Source organism: Microcebus murinus, chromosome 5 (genome assembly GCF_040939455.1).
Source record: "Microcebus murinus isolate Inina chromosome 5, M.murinus_Inina_mat1.0, whole genome shotgun sequence".
Lineage (NCBI taxonomy): Eukaryota > Metazoa > Chordata > Mammalia > Primates > Cheirogaleidae > Microcebus > Microcebus murinus.
The window spans coordinates 112,861,065-112,882,588 of NC_134108.1; the positions used below are offsets into that span (position 1 = coordinate 112,861,065).

At 44.7% G+C, this 21,524-nt stretch overlaps 1 protein-coding gene across 1 annotated transcript in view; it reads left to right on the forward strand.

Annotated features, from left to right (window-relative positions):
• LOC105855380 (uncharacterized) overlaps nucleotides 1-21,279 on the forward strand; it is a 125,772-nt gene extending 104,493 nt beyond the window's left edge. Inside the window, exons 4-6 of the mRNA XM_076003557.1 lie at nucleotides 14,999-19,076; nucleotides 19,184-19,675; nucleotides 20,797-21,279. Of these exons, the coding sequence (XP_075859672.1) occupies nucleotides 18,741-19,076; nucleotides 19,184-19,675; nucleotides 20,797-21,096 (1,128 nt within the window). The 5' untranslated portion in view covers nucleotides 14,999-18,740 and the 3' untranslated portion in view covers nucleotides 21,097-21,279. The remainder of the gene's footprint in view (nucleotides 1-14,998; nucleotides 19,077-19,183; nucleotides 19,676-20,796) is intronic.
• Nucleotides 21,280-21,524: the final 245 nt, after the last annotated feature.

Here is a 21,524-nt window from a genome sequence, read left to right on the forward strand (position 1 = left end):
AATCAGGCAGGGGAGGGGTATTAAGGGCATTCAAGTGGGGGCAGATGAAATCAAACTCTCGCTCTTTGCCGATGATATGATATTATACCTAGAAAACTCCATGGACTCTTCCAAGAGACTCATAGACTTGATAACTGAATTTGGTAAAGTTTCAGGTTATAAAATCAATATACACAAATCAGAAGCATTCATATATGCCAAGAACCATCAAGCAGAAACTCAAATAAAAAATACAATACCCTTTACCATAGCCCCAAAGAAAATTAAATATCTAGGAGTATACTTAATGAAAGATACAAAAGATTTATACAAGGAAAACTATGAAACACTAAAAAAAGAAATTGCAGAAGATTTAAATAAATGGAAGAATCTACCTTGTTCATGGATTGGTAGAATCAATATAGTTAAAATGTCAATATTACCTAAAATGATCTACAAAATTAATGCAATCCCCATTAAAATACCATCAGCATTCTTTACAGATCTAGAAAAAATAATTCTTCACTTTGTATGGAACCATAAAAAACCTTTGTATAGCCAAAGCAATCTTAAATAAAAAGAACAAACTGGGACGCATCAGTCTTTCTGACTTCAAGCTGTACTATAAAGCAATAATAGTTTAATCAGCCTCGTACTGGTACAAGAACAGAAGCATGGATATCAGGAATAGATCTGAGATATCAGAGATGAAACCATCAGTATATGGTAATCTAATCTTTGTTAAAGCTGACAAAAATATACAATGGGGAAAAGAATCTCTCTTCAATAAATGGTGCTGGGAAAACTGGTTAGCTACATGCAGAAGAGCAAATCAGGATCCCTACCTCTCACCTCTCACAAAAATCCACTCAAGATGGATAACAGACTTAAACTTAAGGCATGAAACCTTAAGAATCCTAGAAGAAGATGTTGGGAAAACCCTATCAGACATTGGTCTAGGCAAAGAATTTTTGAGGAAGACCCCCAAGGCAATCACTGTAGCATCAAAAATAAACAAATGGGATCTGATCAAATTAAAAAGTTTCTGCACAGCCAAGAAAACCATCAGTAGAGCAAATAGACAACCCACAGAGTGAGAGAAAATATTTGCTCTCTACACCTCTGATAAAGGTCTAATAACAAGAATCTATCTAGAACTTAAAAGAATTAACAAGAAAAAAATCAAACAATCCCATCAAGAAATGGGCAATGGAAATGAAAAGAAACTTCTCCAAAGAAGACAGAATAATGGCCTGCAAACATATAAAAAAATGCTCAACATCTGTAATCATCAGAGAAATGCAAATCAAAACCACAATGAGATACCACCTAACCCCAGTGAGAATGGCCTGTATCAAGAAATCCCAAAATAACAAATGCTGGCGAGGATGCAGAGAGACAGGAACACTCTCACACTGCTGGTGGGACTGCAAATTAGTGCAACCCTTGTGGAAAAGAATTTGGAGATACCTCAAACAGCCAGAAATAGAAATACCATTTGACCCAGCAATAGCACTGTTGGGCATCTACCCAAAAGAACATAAGTCCCTCTATTATAAAGACATCTGCACCTGAATGTTTATGGCAGCACAATTCACTATTGCACGGTCATGGAAACAACCCAAGTGCCCGGCAATTCATGAGTGGATAATTAAAATTTGGTATATGCTAACAATGGAATATTACTCAATTCTAAGAAACAACAGTGAGCTAGCACCGTTTATGCTATCCTGGATTAAGCTTAAGCCCGTTATCCAAAGTGAGGCGACACAAGACATGGAAAATGGGCCCCACATCTACCCGCCATCAAATTGGTACTGACTGATTAAAACTATGGTTTTCAAATGGTGGCAATGCTCACCTGGGATTCGGGGGAGGGAGGAGACCCAATCTTAGGGATGTGGTGAGCATTTTGGAGGGAAGGGCATAACTCTAACCCTTCTTAGAGAGAGGCAAAGATACACAATGCAACAATAATGTCAAAGAAACAAACAAACAAACAAACAAAACAGAAAAAAAACTTTTTATCAGGTGGTGGGCAGGTGGGAGGGGGGAGGAGGAGAAGGGTGTGTACTTACATAATGTGTGTGGTGCGCACCGCCCGGGGATTGGACACGCTTGAATCTCTGGCACATCGCGGGGAGGGAGGGGGGCAGGGGCAATATTTGTAACCCTAACAATATTTGTACCCCCATAATATGATGAAATAACAGGAAGAAAAAAAAGACTTGTATAGTTATAGAAGAGCAATGAAAATAAATAGAATTGGCTCCCAATCACATGAATGAATCTCACAAACATGATGTTGATAGCCCCCCCAAATAATATGCAATATGATTCATTTGAGACTCAAAACATGGAATAAGGCTAGGTGGTTCACCCCTATAATTCTAGCACTTTGGGAGGCTAAGGTGGGAGGATTGCTTGAGGTCAGGAGTTCAAGACCAGCCTAAGCAATGGTGAGACCCTGTCTCTACAAAAAAATAGAAAAATTAGCTGGGTGTGGTTGTGCGCAGCTGTAGTCCCAGCTACTCAGGAGGCTGAGGCAGGGGGATCACTTGAGCCCATTAGTTAGATGCCACTGCACTCTAGCTGGGGCGACAGAGTGAGTCCCTGTCTCAAAAAAGGAAAAAAGGAACCTGAAAAAATAAACTATATTGTTCATGGATGTATACCCAGGTCTAAAACTACAGAAAAGGGAGGGAGTGAGCATCATCCTTGTGACTGTTCCACAACAGCCATCTTCTCGGACACAGCTTTTCCTCCTCCCTTGGTTTCTGTCAGTTCCTAGAGCCATGCCGGCTTCCGGTGCCCCGCGGGTGACGTACAGCCCACTGTTCTTGCTGCTACGGGGAATGTAAAGAAATCGCTTCTCAGAGGGGTGGGCATATACATACATAATGAGTGAGATGTGCACCATCTGGGGGATGGTCATGATGGAGACTCAGACTTTTGGGGGGAGGGGGGGAAATGGGCATTTATTGAAACCTTAAAATCTGTACCCCCATAATATGCCAAAATAAAAAAAAATTAAAAAAAAAAAAAAAAAGAAATCGCTTCTCTAGCAATTTGCCGTCTTGCTGGAGAGGAGGGACAGCAGCCAAGTTTGCTAGCACTCCGTCAGCAACATTAGGGAGCGTCTTTGCATCGGGCACTCCATGCCTGCGCATCGACTGTTTCCCCAGCCAGTTTTTATTGTCTGTTGTGTGCCCAGTATTGTGCTAGACTCTGGGGAAAGACAGACACAGTCCCTGTCCTTGTTTGCTGGGAAGCTGGTGTTCAGCAAGTGATTAATCAGGACTCATAACTGCAGAGAAGTACCAGGAGCCGGCCAGGTGCCTTGGGGCTGTGGGAGGGGCGCAGGTGCAGGCCCAGGCTGACGGGTCAGGAGAGGTTGGCCAGGCTGCTGTCGAGCTGGAAAAGGAGTTTGCTGAGTGGAAAAGGGACAGGTTCTAGGCAGTGGGAATCGCACTTCAAAGGGTCCAGGTGGGGAGGGGCATGGCCCCTTGCTTGAGGCACGGAGAGGATTCCGGTGGTGAGGTTGAGGTTGAGTTGAGGTGGGGAGAGGTCCATGAGCCTGGAGACAAGGGCTGGGCTGCGGCGGGTTTTGACTTTATTCTTGGAGCACCAGAAAGCCGCTGAAGGGCTTCCCAGGGCAGTCACGTGCAGACTGGCATCTTGGCACAGAGCAAGTGTGTTTGATGGGCAAAAGGAAGGCCGGAATGGCTGGAGCGCGGAGGGACCAAAGGAGAAAGGTGTAGGTAAAGCAGGAAAGCCTTGAAGGTTTGATAATCCGCCCAGTTGCATCTGATTTCAGCTTTTAAAGTTTTCCTCGATTATGTCACTGGATGTGATCTCTGGTAGGGTAGGGACTTTGCCATTTTTGTTCCCTGCCATAACCTCTGTGCCTGGCACGTAGTAGACGCCTAATAAATATCTGTTAACTGTCGAGTGAGTGTTAACACGCTGCTGCATAAACCCTCGGTGGCTCCCAGGTGTGGGCCAGAGCCTCGCACAGCCTGTTCCCTCCTGCGTCCACCCTCCCTCTGCTCAGGCCCCGCAGTCTGCCCCGCTCACCCTCCTTCTGGCCAGTCGGCTGGCTCTCCATGTCACTCCCTAGGGGCGAGGGACAGTTCCTTTCAGGCACCAAGTGCAGTGCAGTGGGGCAGGAGGAGCAGACGCGGGTGGCGCCCTCAGCCCCGCTGGCTCGTGGTGGCCCTGCCTTGCTGCCAGCCAGCCCTGCCACCGGCAGACAGTGCCCAGGCTCTGCCCTCTCTTTCCTAGGTTGTAAATCCGGGTTGGGCTAGTGCCGCAGTCCTGGTAAGGCGTTAGTCACCAGAGGAGTTTGTTTTCTTAAGTACCAAACCTGGGCCGCCTTCAGAGATTCGGATTCAGCTGGTCTAGGTGTGTTTCGAAGCCTCCCCTGGTGGTTCTTATGTGCAGTCAGGATTCCCAACCATTCTGTAAGAGGACACAAGATTCCTTCTTCCATCCTCTGGTGCAAAGCACCAAAGGACACCTAGGCAGTAGACAGTTTGGTTCTCGATTCAATACCAGACTAATATCCAGGCACGAGCACGGAGAACTTCCAACTCCCGCAGTGGGTCAGCCGCAGCCCTGCGGCACTTAGAGCCTTTCTCATCTGCACCCAGCTGGCTGCTGCCTCGTGCCCTCTCAGCCCTGCGGGGACGTCTGCTACCCCAGCATGGCAAGGTCTGGCCCTGGTGGTTTCCATGGCCTCTGTGCTCTGGGGCACCACCCGTGCTTGGCCCTATAGGGGAAAGTGACCCACATGAGACCACAGGAATGCACCGTCCATGGTCACTGGGGTCTCCTGGGACAGCCTGGTGCCCAGCCCACAGCCACACCAGGGTTGTGAAATTTGAGAATTGCAGGCATTTGGCCGGGTCAGCAAGAGTGTGCCCCCTTCTCTAGTGTGCCCTTCTGGATCACTTGCTTTTTGCCCTGAGTTCTGTCCTCTCCAGGTTTGTTAGAAGTGTCTCATGGAAATTTATTTCTAGGAGAATTTGCTTATTTTAGATTAAGAAATGGAGCTTAATCTGGGGGAAGAGCCCTTAAATGTGCTCCCACCGGGAATGGAGCCCTAGGCTAACTGCCTGGGATTACTTGAAGGGGAACTCTTGTTTGGAGGCCCCAGGATGTGCTTGAGAAGCCACCTGGGGTACTCAGGAGAGCCCTGGACTGGCAGCCTGGGGGCTGGGGTGCAAGCCCAGGCCCCTCCCCTGGCTCCACTGGGCCCAGGCCCACATCTGGGCTCCAGTGTCTTCCGTAGCACTTCTGTGGGTGGCATCCCGGAGCCTGAGGCAGCAGGAGGCGGGCGCTGGGTGCACTAGAAGTGCTAGAGGTGGGATGGCTGGAGCTACACACGTGGGGGAGAGTTTAGCACAATGGGAGCAGAAGCTGGTGACTCTCAATAAGTAAGGGCTACAGTTCTGATCCTCTCCCTTAGAATTAGGCCGGGGCAGGGGCAGGGGCAGGGGTGAGGTGTGCGAGTGTTTCGGGGTGTGGACGTTGACAGCGGCACTTCAGCTAGTTTTTGCAGCTCACAGTGATTATTCTCGGAGCAAAGGATTGTGCACGTGTCCACATCCTGAAATTACATGGTGTCGCCTTGGCCAGTCTGTTGACATATGCAGACTAGGTCTTTTGAGATCTGGAGACTTACAGAGGAGGGGTGGATTTTGGGGAGGAGGAGCCTCTTAGAGAAAGGCAGGAAGTGTCTGCAGCGCTGTCTGCAGGGGGAGCACCAGGGCGCCCGCGTGGGGCTGACCTGCGCATCTTCCTGCCTCTGCAGCAGTGCAGCAGCGTCTGGCGTGCTGAAGAGACACAAGAGCTGAGCCCTCCCGGGCATGTGGGCCCTCTGGTGCACAGCAACTCAGGAAGTGACTTCTGGCCTCAGGATTCTCATCTGGGCAAAAGGAATGGGGCTGGGCCGTGGCATCTCTAAGATATGTCTGGCTCTGGCTTCATCTGGGTTCTTTCTGCCCAGGAGCCAGGAATGGAGAGGACAGTAACAATTTTATCCCTCACCGTAGAAAACTATCAAGATAATAAGAAACACACAGTGAAGGCATGCATAGTAGCAAGGGCGACGTCGTGGGGGAGCGTGGTAAATTGAAGGAGAGGTGTTGGAGGGGCTGAGATTTGCCTCAGATCTGGCAGAATTGCGTGGGGGGAAGGGCAGTGTCCTGTCTGCCCACGACTCACGCTCAGCCTCTATTGCCCCAAATCTGAAACCTCGAGATCCTCCTTCCATCACTAAAGGACGACCGCTGTCCAGCAGGGGTGCTCGGGTCCCCCAGTGACAGCGTCTGTTGTAGCCAAGGCAGGGTGCTCTCGGTGGGTATCGGCGGAATGCGTGCCGTTTCTGCTGTCAGCACTGCCAGCTTACAAAGCTCTCCTATGCAGGTGGCTCAGCTGAGTGTCCTGACAAAGGAGCTGGCATCAGACCCCACTTTGCAGCGTGTTTGGGCAGGGAGGAGAGTGTTCTGGGTTGTGCAGAGGCCTTGGCACCAGACCTGCTTCCTGGCCCCACGCTCTCTGCAAGTTGCTTAACCGTGCTGAGCCTCAGTTTCCTCAGAAGAGTATCCAAAGCGTGACATATCATAAGCTGTGAAATGGCAGATATGGTGAGTCCTAAATAAATGCCATTGCCACGCAGGTGTTAGTCACCTGGTTATTGGGCTCCAGAGCCCAGACTTGAAGCTGGGTTGTTCAGCCCACGGACCCATACCTCGGGTCTTACGTGCATCGGCGATTCTGCAGTGAACCATCGTTCAGTGTTTGCATGCTATAGTACCTCAAGTCGGAGCTCATATAGTACCTCAAGTCGGAGCTCATATAGTACCTCAAGTCGGAGCGATGGGATTGAGTATAGAGGTGGTATTTTGTTTCATTTGTCTAATTAAGGCAGACTCTCAAAAAAAAATGGTTCTATATGATTAACATTGACTTCAGTTCCTCTAAATCCATTCATGTGTTCAACAAATGTGTTTTCCTACACATGTGTATTCCTAGCTTCTTCCTACAAAGGTGTCAAGCATGGTGATCTCTATCTCAGTGATTTAGTCATTTTTGATGGTGTCATTGGAAAAAGCCACTTGTAAAATAATTTTAAAGAGATTTATTCTGAGCCACATTTGAGGACCATGACCCGGAGCCACTGCCAAGAGGCCTTGAGCAAGTGGACTCCCTGTGGCTGGGTTACAGTTTGCTTTTATACATTTCAGGAAGACAAGGGTTATAGGTAAAGTCATCAATCAATACGTGGGAGGCATACATTGGTTTGGCCTAAAAAGATGGGCCATCTCAAAGCTGGGGCTTACAGGTCACAGGTGGGTTTAAATATTCTTTGGTTTGTAATTGGTTAAAGACATGAAGCTTTATCTAATGGCTTGGAATGTTTTAACATAAGAAGCTGTTATCAGAGATAAGCCATTGGACATAGATTTGTTGTGTAAATTGAGAACCTGCAGGCTTGTCTTGCATACCCTTAGGCCTGTTAATGGGTTATAAAGGATGTCTCCAAGAAGGGAGGGGGACATGATAAGGCTTGCCTGACCTCTTTTTTCTTGGCAGGCAATTTAGTTTTAGGGTATGTTTTTGGCGGGGGCGGGGGGAGTGGGGGGATGGGGGGTGTCTATTTAGTCAGCCGGTGGGGGTGGTGAGCCTTAAAATTTTATTTTAGTTTATAATTCCCCTATTTTGGTCAAGATCTGTCAGAGGCAGCATATATAGCCAAACTTATATTTTGTCTTATCTGTTACCATGGTGGTGTGGTAACCTGCCCTGGATCTTTTGGTGGGACCCTTGTGGCCAAGAGGACTGAAGAGCCAAACTGGGGCTTACAGCCAATCAAATAAGCTAAACAGGACTGGAGGTAGACAGGCACTTATTAATACTTAAAAATCTTTTAGATGACATAAGAGTAAAATGCAAAATATTAAAGGCAAAGCTATAAAACTAACTTATCTATAAGTATTGAGGTATTATATTTTTGGATTCAGTGGTAGACTTGTAGCAAATATAAGCATCATTAACATTTAAGCTAAGGGAATTTTAGAGACTTTTATTGAGTCATAATATTTTAGCCTCTTTAGTAATTTATATTAAGGTGGCTGATAAATTATTTATTATTTTTTATAAATCTATAAATAAAAATTATGCTTAGTAAATTTTTAGTCTATAGGAAACAAAAAAATATTTTAATGATTGATACGGATATCTGCAGCATGTGACCTGAAAAGACAAAGTATTTCATTTAGTATTTTTTAAGACTTTTGTGTGTCTGTTCTTGATCTGGAGGGTCTAAACTAATTTTATCTCTTAGAATTGGCCCTTACAATCTGATGTGCCTTTTCTTACTCGATATACCCTGGGCCTAGAGGGAGGATATTTGAACAGGGCTTTGGCAGATTTTATGGTTTTAAGGTCTTAGAGATCAGGTAAACTTGCTATTTACTTAAAATATGTCAGGACCCTGGAAAACAAAAAAATTAGTAATGTTTGAAATAAAGAGTCTTTTTTATGAAAATTTAGTTTTGTCTTATGAGGTTGGAGTTAGCTATATTTATGGTCATATCAGTTTTCAAATTAAAGTTAAAGTCTTGGAAGTTTGTTTTGTTTTAGTCTAGTGGTACATAATCTCTAAAGTCATCAGAAACTAGTATAGAAGTGAATTTGTCAGTCTTTTTCATGACTTTTATTTGAAGAAGTCAACTTTGGACTTAGCCAGAAAGAACCACTTTCTGATATGAATCAAAGTAAAACAATAATTTAAAAGATGATAAAACTTGACTAGCCATGGTTAAAGACAATTGACAAACCAAATTGGTTATTTTGTGATATATAGCCATTTATATAATAACTATAATTTTTACTGATAACACATACCAAGACATGTTAATATCTTATGATATTAGGATATATATTAATAACATACTTATATAAGTCCAGCCTAAAGAAAGTTAAACACCATTTTCTTTTTTTTTTCTTTTTTTTTTATTTTGGCATATTATGGGGGTAAACACCATTTTATATTTGACAATGTTTTTGGATGGTTTTGACATATCAAATAAATCTATGTCTGTCTTAGACTTTTAGTGATTTTAATGTATAAAAGGCTAGTTTAAGGTCAAAAGGCTGGATTTAAATTTAAGTTTTGGAAAGATTGTCAAATATTAAAGGCTTAAAACATTTGTTTATATATAACTTACAAACCATTATAAAATAATTCATTCAACCGAGAGATAGTCATCAAATAAATCTAAAGGTGATAAAGTTATATGGGTATAAATTTTAACTTTTTTTTTTTATTTGTTTGTTTTTTTGGGGTTTTTTTTGAGACAGAGTCTCACTTTGTTGCCCAGGCTAGAGTGAGTGCCGTGGCGTCAGCCTAGCTCACAGCAACCTCAAACTCCTGGGCTCAAGTGATCCTCCTGCCTCAGCCTCCTGAGTAGCTGGGACTACAGGCACGCACCACCATGCCCGGCTAATTTTTTGTATATATACTTTTAGTTGGTCAATTAATTTCTTTCTATTTTTAGTAGAGACGGGGTCTCGCTCAGGCTGGTTTCGAACTCCCGACCTTGAGCAATCCACCCGCCTTGGCCTCCCAGAGTGCTAGGATTACAGGCGTGAGCCACCGCACCCAGCCAATTTTAACTTTTTTAAACTTTAGTTTTTTTAGTTAGTCACAACTTAATAAGAGCACAGGGATTATCTGACAAAGCATAAAATCTTTTTTTTTAAGTCAATTATTAAAAGTAAACAAAAACCTTTTATAGTACATTATTTTTTATATTAAAAAGGAAACAAACATGTTATGGAATCAAAATGAGTACATCATGTCATTTCATTAAGAATAAATTAATATTGACAGAAATCTTTGTTTTAGCCAACATTTTTTAATAAATTTTTTTTATAAACTTTATCTCACCTTGCACGTACTATATACTATTTATATAACATATCTTAAAACTTTTGGTTTTGTCTTAACAATCTTTTTTTCTAAGTAACCAATCATTTTAGGACAAAAATTCTATGTAAGATTTTTTTATAGTATTTTTTCTGTTTAACTTTTTTTTATCAACAATATATTTTTATATTTATTGTCTTTTTATGTCTTTTTTTTTACTCACAAGTAGAATTTTGTTTTTATTTTTTTTCTAAATTTATTTTGATTTAACCTTTAAATAACCTCTGAATTAGACAAAGTTATATATATTTTAATAAGAACATATTTTGTTTCATATTTTTTTATTAACAAATCTTATTTTTTGGTACACCTTATATATAGAATTACATGGATTGACAAGAATTTTTATTTTTAGTAACTTTAAACTTTAGTGAAAGCTTAAAAAGTAGGAAGTCATGAATTGTTTATCATAAGACACTTGTCATGAAACAAGATTGAAGGTTACTATAAAATTATAGCCAAACTGATAATTTAAACATATATATATTTTTTAAACACAAAAATCTTATTTTCTTTTTTTATTTTTAAATTTATTTTATCTTTTCTTTCTTTTTTATCTTTTTCTCTTCTCAAATGTGCTGGAAACTTCTATTTTTTGAAAGAGGATACTCAATTTTTCAAACAAGTATAAGACCTAATAGACAGACTGAAGTACAAGTTAATAAGGAAGCTAAATTTATGTCTTTCTTTCTTTCGCTTCCTTTTTGCAGTTTATTAAAAGGTGGATAAAAAAATCTTGTTATTTCTATTGACAATTTAGTTAAGAGAAAACCAAATTTTATTGTATTAGTGTATTAATGATAAAGTTAATTTTAATAAAACCTTATAAACAAATCTATCTAATTTTAACCAATTTGACTATAAGTTAAGACTTTTTATAAACCTTTTATAACCTTTAACTTTTACATTCACCTGATTTATATATTTGATCATTTATATATTGAATAAGCAGTTTTAAAAACTAATAAACTAAACAAAATTATCTTTTAACAAAAGTAATACTTATGTTTTATAACATTTTTATTAAAATAATTTTTTTGTATAGAGTTATTTTTTTATTTAGAAGTTTTAATTATATGTACTAATCATAATGTCAACTCTTAGAAAAACCTAGGACGTTAAAGTAACTTTGAACCGTTAGTCACTAATTTTATTAGTATTCCTAAATATAAAGCTAAGATATCAAGGTATAAGCTTAAACTTATGTTTAAGAACTGATGTTCTAGCATTTTATTTTATAAATAACCTAGATATTTTATGATTATCTTTTTTAACTTATCATAATGACTTGAAGATTTTAAATTACATGAAAACTTTATTTGTATTTATTTTATTTATAGTTACTTAATTTATCTTAGCAGTTCATTTAGATTTTAGCTATTAGTTTAAGTTACTTTTTTGTTAACCATTTTTATACCTTGTAAATTAGATAACACAGAACAGGGATCAAAATACAAACTCATAAATCTTACCAAGAAAAAAAATAAGTATTTTAATAAGACTTGTTATTTTAAATAAATAGAACATCATTTTTAAATTTTATAAACATAGTAGTCATTTTAGAATATCTTGTTTAAAGGTATTAGCTAATTAGATCTTTTTAAAACATCACATCCCCAAACAAAATCTATTGACATCATAGGGCTTAAAGTGTCTCTGGCCCCCAAAGTTTGGGAGCAAAGGCCACTGTTCTCATAAAAGCTTGCTGAAAATCTACTGACATTAAGATTAATAGGATTAATAGGAGAAAGACTTATAACTTATACATGACGCCTTTAGAATGAACACAAAGATGCAGGGGAAGTTGTCCTTTTTTTATGTTTAAAGTATGGACAGCTGTGTAGAAATATGATTGGACAAAAAGGATATGAGCTAATTCTAACAGGCTTAGTGGTAGAACCAGCCAGGCTTTTTATATCTAGATTCTGATTGGCCTCTTGAGTGTGCATTTTTCCTGTCTGGGTGTAGGGCAAAGCACTTTGTGGTATGGGGTTTTACAGTAAAACAAAGTAAAAACAAAGTAGGTCATATAATTACTTTATGGCTATTTTATATAGAATAATTTTAGGTTTTATGGCTAGCTTTAGGGAAGAATTAGTACAAGGGGCAGGCAAGTTCAGAAAATTTTGCTTTTGGAGCCTTTATTTTAAGTTAGTTTTTTGAATACCATTAACATAAGATCATCTGACTGCAGGCTGAGAAAAAAAAAACTTTTAGCACCAATCTTTACCACCTTAAACAATGATACAGAGTGGTAACATGCTTTTTACATGAGGATCAAGATTAAGCTGTTTTAAAAAACAATCTAAATAGTCTTAAAACAATTTTTAGTGTATAAAGTTGAGCACATTTATAGAGTAAGACTGCTTTGAGATTTTTATGGATTTTAACCATCATTCACTTTTTATCTTAAAATAAATTACTATACAAAAATTAATAATTTAGAAATTTTTTTTTAGGCAAAAACTTTGTTACAGTAACATAATGTACACACAACTGCCTACCTGTAAAGAGTAGGACAAACATGGACAAGACCAAGGGAAAACTAAAGCTTTTAATTTAAGTTATTTAACTACAACTTTTAGGACAACTTTGAATCTCTAACAGTACTGTTAATATTAGATGATAATGAGTTAGAAACACCTTTTGTGTATCTCTCTATAGACATTGATGTCATGGCCTGTTTACAGGATGGAGGATGAACACAGAACACAAAACACAAAAACGCAGAACACAAAGAAAACGCAGGACACACATACAGACGGTTGACTTGAGTGATAATACACCACGTCAGTTTTATTTTTATATTCTAAAAAATTTAAGTTAGTTCCTTGTACGTAACCACCCAGGCATTGCAGCAATGGCCATAAATTCTGGAATGCGTAGCTTTAGGGAAGCAGATATCCCCTGACTCAGAATTTCCAGGTGGTTGCTCTAGGCACCAGGCATAGATCATGGTCCGGATTAGCAAGGATGGACAAGGGAAGCCACAGGGGGCATTTCTTATCCCCAGCTTCTCTTAGGGTGACCCCCTAAGATCTTGGGCTGACCCCTGGTGGCTGTGCTGGCTTAGGTCGCCCCTCCCTTGAGGGGTCTTACCTGTCATTGACTAACCAGCCATCTTATGGGGCTCAAGCAGCAATCACAGGAACAATGTGTTTATCGTGTGGCCTCCAGACCCCCATTGCCGTGGGGCTGGGCAGCTCTTGCTTACTTGCAGCTCAGGTCCTTTGTTATGCCTCTAGGCAACAGCCCTGTTTATCACAGGGACCTTGTCCGGAGCACATTGCTTTTAAACACTCTGGGCAGAACACGTACATTACTCACTAAATTTAATTCTTAAACTAGGAAAATGTATGTCAGTCCCCAACATCTCCCCCTATCTTCTTTAATTTTGAAGGCGAACACGCAGGAACACAGCCATGACGTTTTGTTTTTGCTGTTGCTGAGTTGCTTGCCTTTTTTTCCAGCACCTGTAGATTAACAGCACAAAACATAATACAAGGAGGAGAACACCCCAAATACTTCCAATACTACTAAGCATAGTTTTTAATGAAGCCAAAGGGTAGGCCTACGACAATTCACTGGCCAGGCCAGAAAAGAACTCATCATTATTAAAATCTGGCAGATTGTCTTGAAAAGCAGAGGTGATTTCTTGTTCTAATTTTGGAGGTCACCAGTTAGGTTTTGGCCTCCGTTTAACAATTTTCGTAATGACGTCCAATGTCGACTACTATTGAAAGGAATAGGAGTGACACAAAAATGGGAAAAATTCCAATCACAATGGAGAAAAGATTGAGTTGTCAAAACCTGAATTTGGTCTCCCAGCCACTGAACTGTAACGGCAGCTGAGGAAGCAATCGCTATTAAGCCAACGACTGCCGTGATTATCAGCCCAATGACTCTTTGTGTTCTATGAGCCAGAGAAGTTATTTTATTTAAAAGAGTGGTGACCAGGGCTGAATCGCCCCAAGATGGAGATAGGTTGACAGGCAACCATACCTCTGTACGAGCCTTGAGGATATATAGACTATGTAAGGATCTGTTAAAAGTAGCCCATGGAGTGAAGTTTACACAAGTAAATAGGGCACAATTTCCAGGGCAAGTCAACTGTCCTGTAGACTGATTCCAATAAACAGTTCCCACGAGTAAAAGATAAGGATAAGGAACGCATACCAGTAAAGGTTTAGAATGGCGACGCTGGAGGTGTACTTTACGCCTCCCTTCTCATCTGAGGACATATTCCCCACCCAGATTTTAAGGTTTCCTCCTGTAGCCAAGAGTTTCCAGATGTGCCCTTGTTTTTCTGAGCCCCGAGTAAGTGAGGCTGTGGAGGGGAAGGGCCTTTATCATGCCAGATAACCGTCGTTGGCAATGGCCTCGACAGTGTCTTCATAAACACGCCAGCGTAAGGAGTGAGCAGAACACTTTTCCTTAAAGTGGCCATAGGGGCTCCAGTCAACAATGTTAGGATTACTGCGTACTTCTTTTAGAACTTTACCTCTACATACGCTCCAATCAAAATGAGCTACAGGAGGTTCAGTGTGAGGCATAGAACAAAGGGGCAGAGATGGAGGTCTTTCAGTTGCGTTAGAAGGCATCCCTTTAAACCCCTTCATAGATAATAGTACAGTGCGGGCTGCAAAAGTAGAGGTGTTATATTGCAGACCCAAGCTTGAGTAGAGGGTACCAGACAATGCTGTCCTGCTCCAAAACAAATGGGATACCCTTGAGCATAAGTAGAGTAATTAGAACCCAGTCTCCCTTCATGCCCGGGATGCGGTGATTGATATTGACAAGGAGGAGGCAGCCATTTGGAATCATTAGTATAGACGATGACTTCAGGCTCCCCCCAAGATACCGCTTTAAAAAGGGGGGGATAGGGAACATAAGCCCAATATACATGCTGAGCTCAGCAGAAATAACCTGATCAACCAGAGAGGAGCATAAAATTACTAGAAAGGCAGGTAGGCTAAGGGGCAGCCGCACTGCCAGCGTTACCAACTGCTTTCTCTTCTTTAGTTTTAGATGTCGTGTTGTCATCTTGTGCGGCATCTTGACTGGGACATCGCCTTTTGAGCCGGCGTACAGGAACCCACTCACAACCTTGTCCTGTGGAAACATAAGCATATCCCCGACCCCAGTGAAGAACTTCTCCCTCAACCCATCCTCCACCTCAAGAACTTAAAAAATCCAGTAAAACCCAGGCAAAAACAAATGTATGCTGACAATTTGAAAGCATTTATACTATTACTTTACTAATAACACCTTTTTATTTTTATTTATGTATTTATTTTTTAATAATAACGCAGCTTATTTACCAAAGATTACTAAATTCACATGAAGCATTTGGGTTTAATTTATGAGCGCTCCCTTAATTTTAAACCAGTCCGGAACCATATAAGCACAAACACGTTAATACATGGACAGACATAAAACATACCCAAACACGCACACTCTCACACACATACACACACACAAAGCTCTAATAAATTTTACCCTAGAACTCTAGTCATGAAATGGTAATGCAAACTCACCAGTCTGTAAAAGAAAGCTGGATCTAAATTTCTTTTGATGAGACTGGAACTTATTTACATGGCAAACTTTAGTTGCTTCCCCTGATAGGTAACCTAATTAGGTCTGTGGCTCAAAGTTATGGGTAAAGCAGTTTCTATAGCAGTTTGATTTTTTAAAAAACCTTTACCCCTTTAGGTAGCCTTTCAATTGTAAATACCGTAAACAATAGTTATCTTAACATCAGTAGAAAAAGTTTGCAGGTTTTAGAGTAGGCAGAAAAGAAGAGAGAGAAATGAGTTTGAGACATTTTAATAAGTGGTAGGTCGACCATTTTAGCTCTGAATTTTTCTTGATGTAATTTTGCCCTTCCATAAAGACTTGTGCACAAGAATTAGCTATAACCAGCTGGAGCCCTAGAAAACCTGACATGCCTTTGAATCTTTTCATTTACAAAAATACTTGTAAGTAGCGGTGCCATAAACCAACTGGGGTGCCCAACAGTCATTTTCTTTGTTTTTCCTCGTTTTTAAAGGATTTCGTATTTTTCTTACAGAAAAGCCAATTGAGATTAATTTTAGGATAAAAAGACAATGGAGAAGACCTTTTAGAATGCACCTCCAAACCTAAATTAGGATCCCAAACACAATTCCTAGGAAAAGAACCAGCTCAGAATAAACCAAGACCATCAACCAAAAACGGGAGGTCCGGATCTCAGGAGGACTCACCAGTCCCGCCAAAGGAGAACCTCGAAGTTGGAGGCCTAAAAGGGCCATGCCGGTGCCTGGCGCCGAGTCCGCACTGCTCCTTAGAGGGTCCTGAGTCTTCTCCAAGATCCTGCTGACTACGCCAAATTGTCAATGGAAAAAAGGCCAAACTCTGTAAAATAATTTTAAAGAGATTTATTCCGAGCCAAATTTGAAAACTATGACCCAGAGCCACTGCCAAGAGGTCTTGAGCAGTGGGCTCGCTGTGGCTGAGTCACAGTTTGGTTTCATACATTTCAGGGAGACAGGGGTTACAGGCAAAGTCATCAATCAATACATGGGAGGCACACTTTGGTTTGGCCCCAAAAGGTGGGCCATTTGGAAGGGGAGGAGGGGCCTTACATGTTATAGGTGGGTTTAAAGATTCTTTGGTTTGTAATTGGTTAACCACTTCGGTACTGCACTCATTGGCTGGGAAACCTTGCCCACAGCCAGCACTCATAGTCTGTTTTGCTCTTGTGTGATGAGGAAAGCTTTAAAGCACTGAAAGCATGTTTTACTTTACTGGCAGCTTTACTTGTAAATCAGAATAGGTAGCATATACATATATGTTTTCATTATGTTATTTTTAAATGTTCACGATTTTATTTTGATAAATGAAAAATTAGAATTAATTCTAATAAAAGCTGTCAAAGTAAAAGCTTTTGGCTGTCAACGCTCGGTCATATCACGGCTGTTGGCTAAAGTTGATGCTTGGCTGTGCGCATTCATCTGTGGCTATCGACTATAGTGGACGCTCTGCCTAAGTGGTCAAAGACATGAAGCTTTGTCTAAAGGCTTGGAATGTTTTAACATAAGGAGCTGTTATAAGCCACCGGACATAGATTTGTTGTGCAAATTGAGGATCTGTAGTTTTGTCTTGCATACCCTAGGCCTATTAATGGGTTACAAAGGAAGTCCCCAAGAAGAGGGGGGCATGATGAGGCTTGTCTGACCTCCTTCCTCCTGGCAGGCAATTTAGTTTTAGGATATTCCTTTGGCCACGAGGGGGTCCATTCAGTCAGCTGGTGGGGAGGTGAGCCTTAAAATTTTATTTTATTTTACAGTGGTGACAGACCCTTTTAAGAATGTGATAGAAAACTATAAACCCTCTCCTCAGAAAACGGTTCTTTTTATTTTGCTTTGATGAACCATTTTAAATTATGCCGTAATTTCTGAATATCTAATACTCAATCCATTTTCAAATTTCCCTTTATAGTCCCAAGACTATTTTTATAGCCTTTTAAAAAAAAACTAGAATCTAATCACAGTTCACATTGCATTTGGTTATTTCTTGTTAGTCTTTTGAAATCAAAACAATCCTTTTAAGTTTTTATGACATAGACTTTTTTTTTTGAGACAGAGTCTGTCCCATTAATGTCACACTGACGAAGGCCACTGAGCCCTGCGGTTATGGACTTCCACTGTACGTGGTCGCTAATGGCATCGGTTCACTGTGGCTCCAGCCACTTCCATCCAGCCTCTGTGCCCTGCCCCTGTCCTCCCAGGATGCTCTGGCTGCTTCTGTGGGTGTGCGGCTGAGCACCTCCCCCCCCCCGCCCCCCCCCCAGGATCTCACACTCTGTGGCAAGTGTGTCATGTGGCTGTTTCTGCTCACTCCCTCCCTTGCTGCCACTTTGAATTTGAACTCTTTCTTTGTGATTCGAGCACTTGCTGGATTTGGGAATCAAAGGCCCTGTTTCTTCTAGATTTCTTTCTGTGTACCAGGCTTAGTACTTTCAACATAATTCTTTCACATGACCTGCTCAGGAACTCTTGAAGATGGATACACTGAGGCTCAGTACTTGCATGACTAATGTCGTCACAGTCGGGCAGGAGGCTGGTACCCCAAACAGGAGCTGGGCCGGGCTGCAGAGGCGGACAGGAGCAGAGCCTCTCTCGGTGGCCCTGTTCCACTTCGTAGCAGCCACAGCCACCAGTGTCTCCAGACCCGGCCCCTCGTGAACCCAGCTAGAGGGGGACCGCAGCTGAGAGCGAGTCCACTGTGGCCAAGCTGTGCTCTTCCAGGGTGAGTTTAGATGGAGTCCAGCCTTGAGGGGAAGTAAACCCAACCAAAACCACAAAACAGCCCAGGGAAACGCTCAAACGGGGATGTACGTATCACGACCGTTTCTAGCAGGTAGTGACGGATTGTTCGTCACAGCCGGCGCAGTCGGGATGCCCAGCGGAAGGCAGGACGGGTGTTGAGACGGGACAGGTTTCCCGACGGCCAGGTGTGAGCGGGCGGCAGGCTCGCTCGTCACTCTGCCGAGCTGCTCTCTCCCAGCTTGGATTTCCTGTCTGTAAGCGAGGGGTTGGACACATGGGCAAGGTCCCTGTCACTCTGACGTCGTGTGAGCCTTGCAGGAGCTGGTGGTGTCTGGGGCCGCGCCCTCCACAGGCCGCGCCTCTGCCCTTCTGCTGTGCCTGCTCTTGACTCCGTGTCTGGTCCCCAAGGAGGAGCCCCCACGGGTGGACGGAGAACCCTCTACGCTACGGGCACCATGGCCACGCCAGCCGCACTGCGGAGCCTGGAAGAAGAGGTGACCTGCTCCATCTGCCTCGATCACCTGCGGGACCCCGTGGCCGCTGAGTGCGGCCGCGTCCTCTGCCGCCTGGGGGCCGCCCGCGCGCTGCGAGTAGCCGTTCAGGAAGGAGCACGTCCGCCCCGTGTGGCAGCTGGCCAGCCCGGTGGAGAACATCGAGCGGCCGAAGGCGCACGAGGGCCGGCGCGGGAGCCGCAGGGCGCGAGGGCGCGCGGCTGCTGCGCTGCTGTGCGGGCGTCCCGGGCACCGGCCCCCGCGGCCGTGCTGGTGGAGAAGGCCGCACAGCCCTGCCAGGTGAGCCCACCCTGCCGGGTGCCCTGCCGCCTTCCCAGACGCTGCGCCCGCAGCCCCCGAAGCCTCGGCCGGGCATCCACCTGTCCCCTCGGCTTCCCTGTCCACAGGAAAAAATCCTGAACCACCGGAGTGCCCTAAGGAGGGACAGAGAGAAAATTCAGGGCTTCCAGGCCAAGGGAGAAGCTGACATCCTGGCAGCACCGGTGAGCACGGCTGCGGGAAGGACGGGGAGGCTGCCTGTGCAGAGCAGGCAGAGCCGGGGTGAGTCGGCGGCTGCCTCGAGTGTCCCCAGGGCCACCGCCCGCGGGAGGACGCGCTCGGGCTGGCAGTGGCCGCCCCAGCTCTGTGCGTCTGAGCTGTGTGGCCTTGGGCCCGTTTCTCATCTGAGAGGTGAGCGGGCCGCCTGGATGACAGCCAGGGTCCCTTCCCTTCTCTGTGACTGTCACCTCCGCTGCAGGGTCGGCGTCCGGCAGCTGCTGCTCTTCCGCCAGGTGGCGGAGGAGGCCTGGCTTCATTCTTCTCGTAGAGAGGGGAGAAAGACACGGTTTCCTGAGGGCCGAGGGAAGCCGCAGCGCCTGGCCAGAGGGAGCTGGCTCCGGGTAAGAGCTGAGGGAGGCGGAGGCGGCTGAGGGGCCCACCAGCTCTGGCGGCCCCGTGCGGGTGAGGCGCGGGCCTGCGTGTCGCGGGTCTGCACGCGTGGACTCCACCAGGCCCACCGTGGACATGTTCGGAAAAGGGACAGAGCGTCTCTCCTGCACGCGTGCGGACTCTGTGGTTGCTCTCTGAACGGTGCAGCGCCGCAGCGCTTCGCGCAGCGTGCTCACTGCGCAGGGCGGCGCCGGAGATCCACACGACCGGGGTGCACGGAGGCTGCGCCCTTTTGTATCAGGGACTTGCGCACCCTAGATTTTGCTGTCCTCGGGGGCGGGAGGTCCTGGAACCCACCACCCGCCGATACGAGGGACAGCGGCAGTTATGATGGGGCGGCACCTTGAGTGCTCCCTTAGATGAAGGCGCCAGAAGGGAAAGCACTGACAGGCTCCAGTTCTCGGGGAGTGTGTTTGTTGGGAAGCCGGCAGTGGAGGGACACTGGGCCCCGGGAGAGGGAGAGATACAGGCAGAGACAGGAGACAGCCCGAGTCCAAGGAGCATCTCCAGGCCCTCGTTGTCATGGACACCTCCAGCCCAGCATGGGTCAGAGGGGCACTGAGGAGACTGCGGCTGGCTCTGCTGGGCAGGGGGGCTGCAGCCAGGGGCGGACAGGGCCCCTGAGGAAGCAGGGCACAGCCCATGTGGCCGGACGCGGTGACACAGACATTGGGGACCTACCAGCGGGGTACTGAGGAGAGGGTTGAGCACGCTCCGATGACAAGCACGCTTCTGGCAAGAGGCAACAGGCGGATTCTGCCTGGAGGGAGAGTGCTAGCTCATGAGTGAGACCCCTTGTTCCCAGGGCCCGGGGACACGCTGGGTTGCCTCGAGCAGAGCTGGCTGCCAGGCGGGCACAGTTGGGTTCTGCTCACACAGGGCTGGGCCAACTGAGTGCATTCACTGCTTGGGCTTCTCTGAGGAGAGGAGGGGGGACCAGGAGCCCTTGATGGTTCCTCCCTGCCAGCCGCTGCAGAATTCACGAATGGAGGCCTGGTGTGCCCCAACGCAGGGTCCTCCACTCCGCCCCCCCTGCAGAGGCGTCAGCCCTTCCCCTGTCCTGCCCCTGCAGATGAAGCTCCAGGACCAGAGGCGGCACATCGTGGCAGAGTCTGCGCAGGACCACCAGTTCCTGAGGGAGCAGGAGCAGCACCTGCCAGACCAGCTGGCGGAGTTGAAGGCCATGGGGAGCTCGCCTGGCTGGCCCTGGCCATCTCCCAGCTGGAGGGCCAGGCGCAGCAGCCGCGGCCGAGCTCCCATAGATGAGAGGCGCTCCCGGGCAGCAGGTGCCAGCCTGACATTCATGTGTAGGACCTTGGAGTCACTTTCTCTTGAGGCTTCAGTTTTCTCCTCTGAAATATGGAAATGGTAACCCTTAACCTCCCCACTGACTTCCAAAATTGCATGAGCATAAAATGAAATCACTGGCATGATGCACTTCAAAAAATAAATTTTCTACAGAAATATGTTTAAAATATTACATCTAAAAGTGTGGTAGATCCACTCTCTCTCCTTGTCAAAAGAAAAAAGAAATAAAAGTGTGGTAGAAACAGAAGCGAAAGTTATTAATATTACTGTCTTCCATTCTCATCACTGCCATCTCACAAGTCACTGGGACACTTACTTGTCGGGTGAAGCTTTTTATGGTGTCGTGCTTGGGGGTGGCTGAGGGAGGGCTGACTGCGGCTCCCCTCAGAGACCCCGAGGGCCTGGAGATGGGCGGCTGGGGAAGGGGACAGGGTGGCAAGGTTTTCTCCAGGCCTCGGAGTTGCCCACAGGGAGCAGGATGGAGACCCGGCA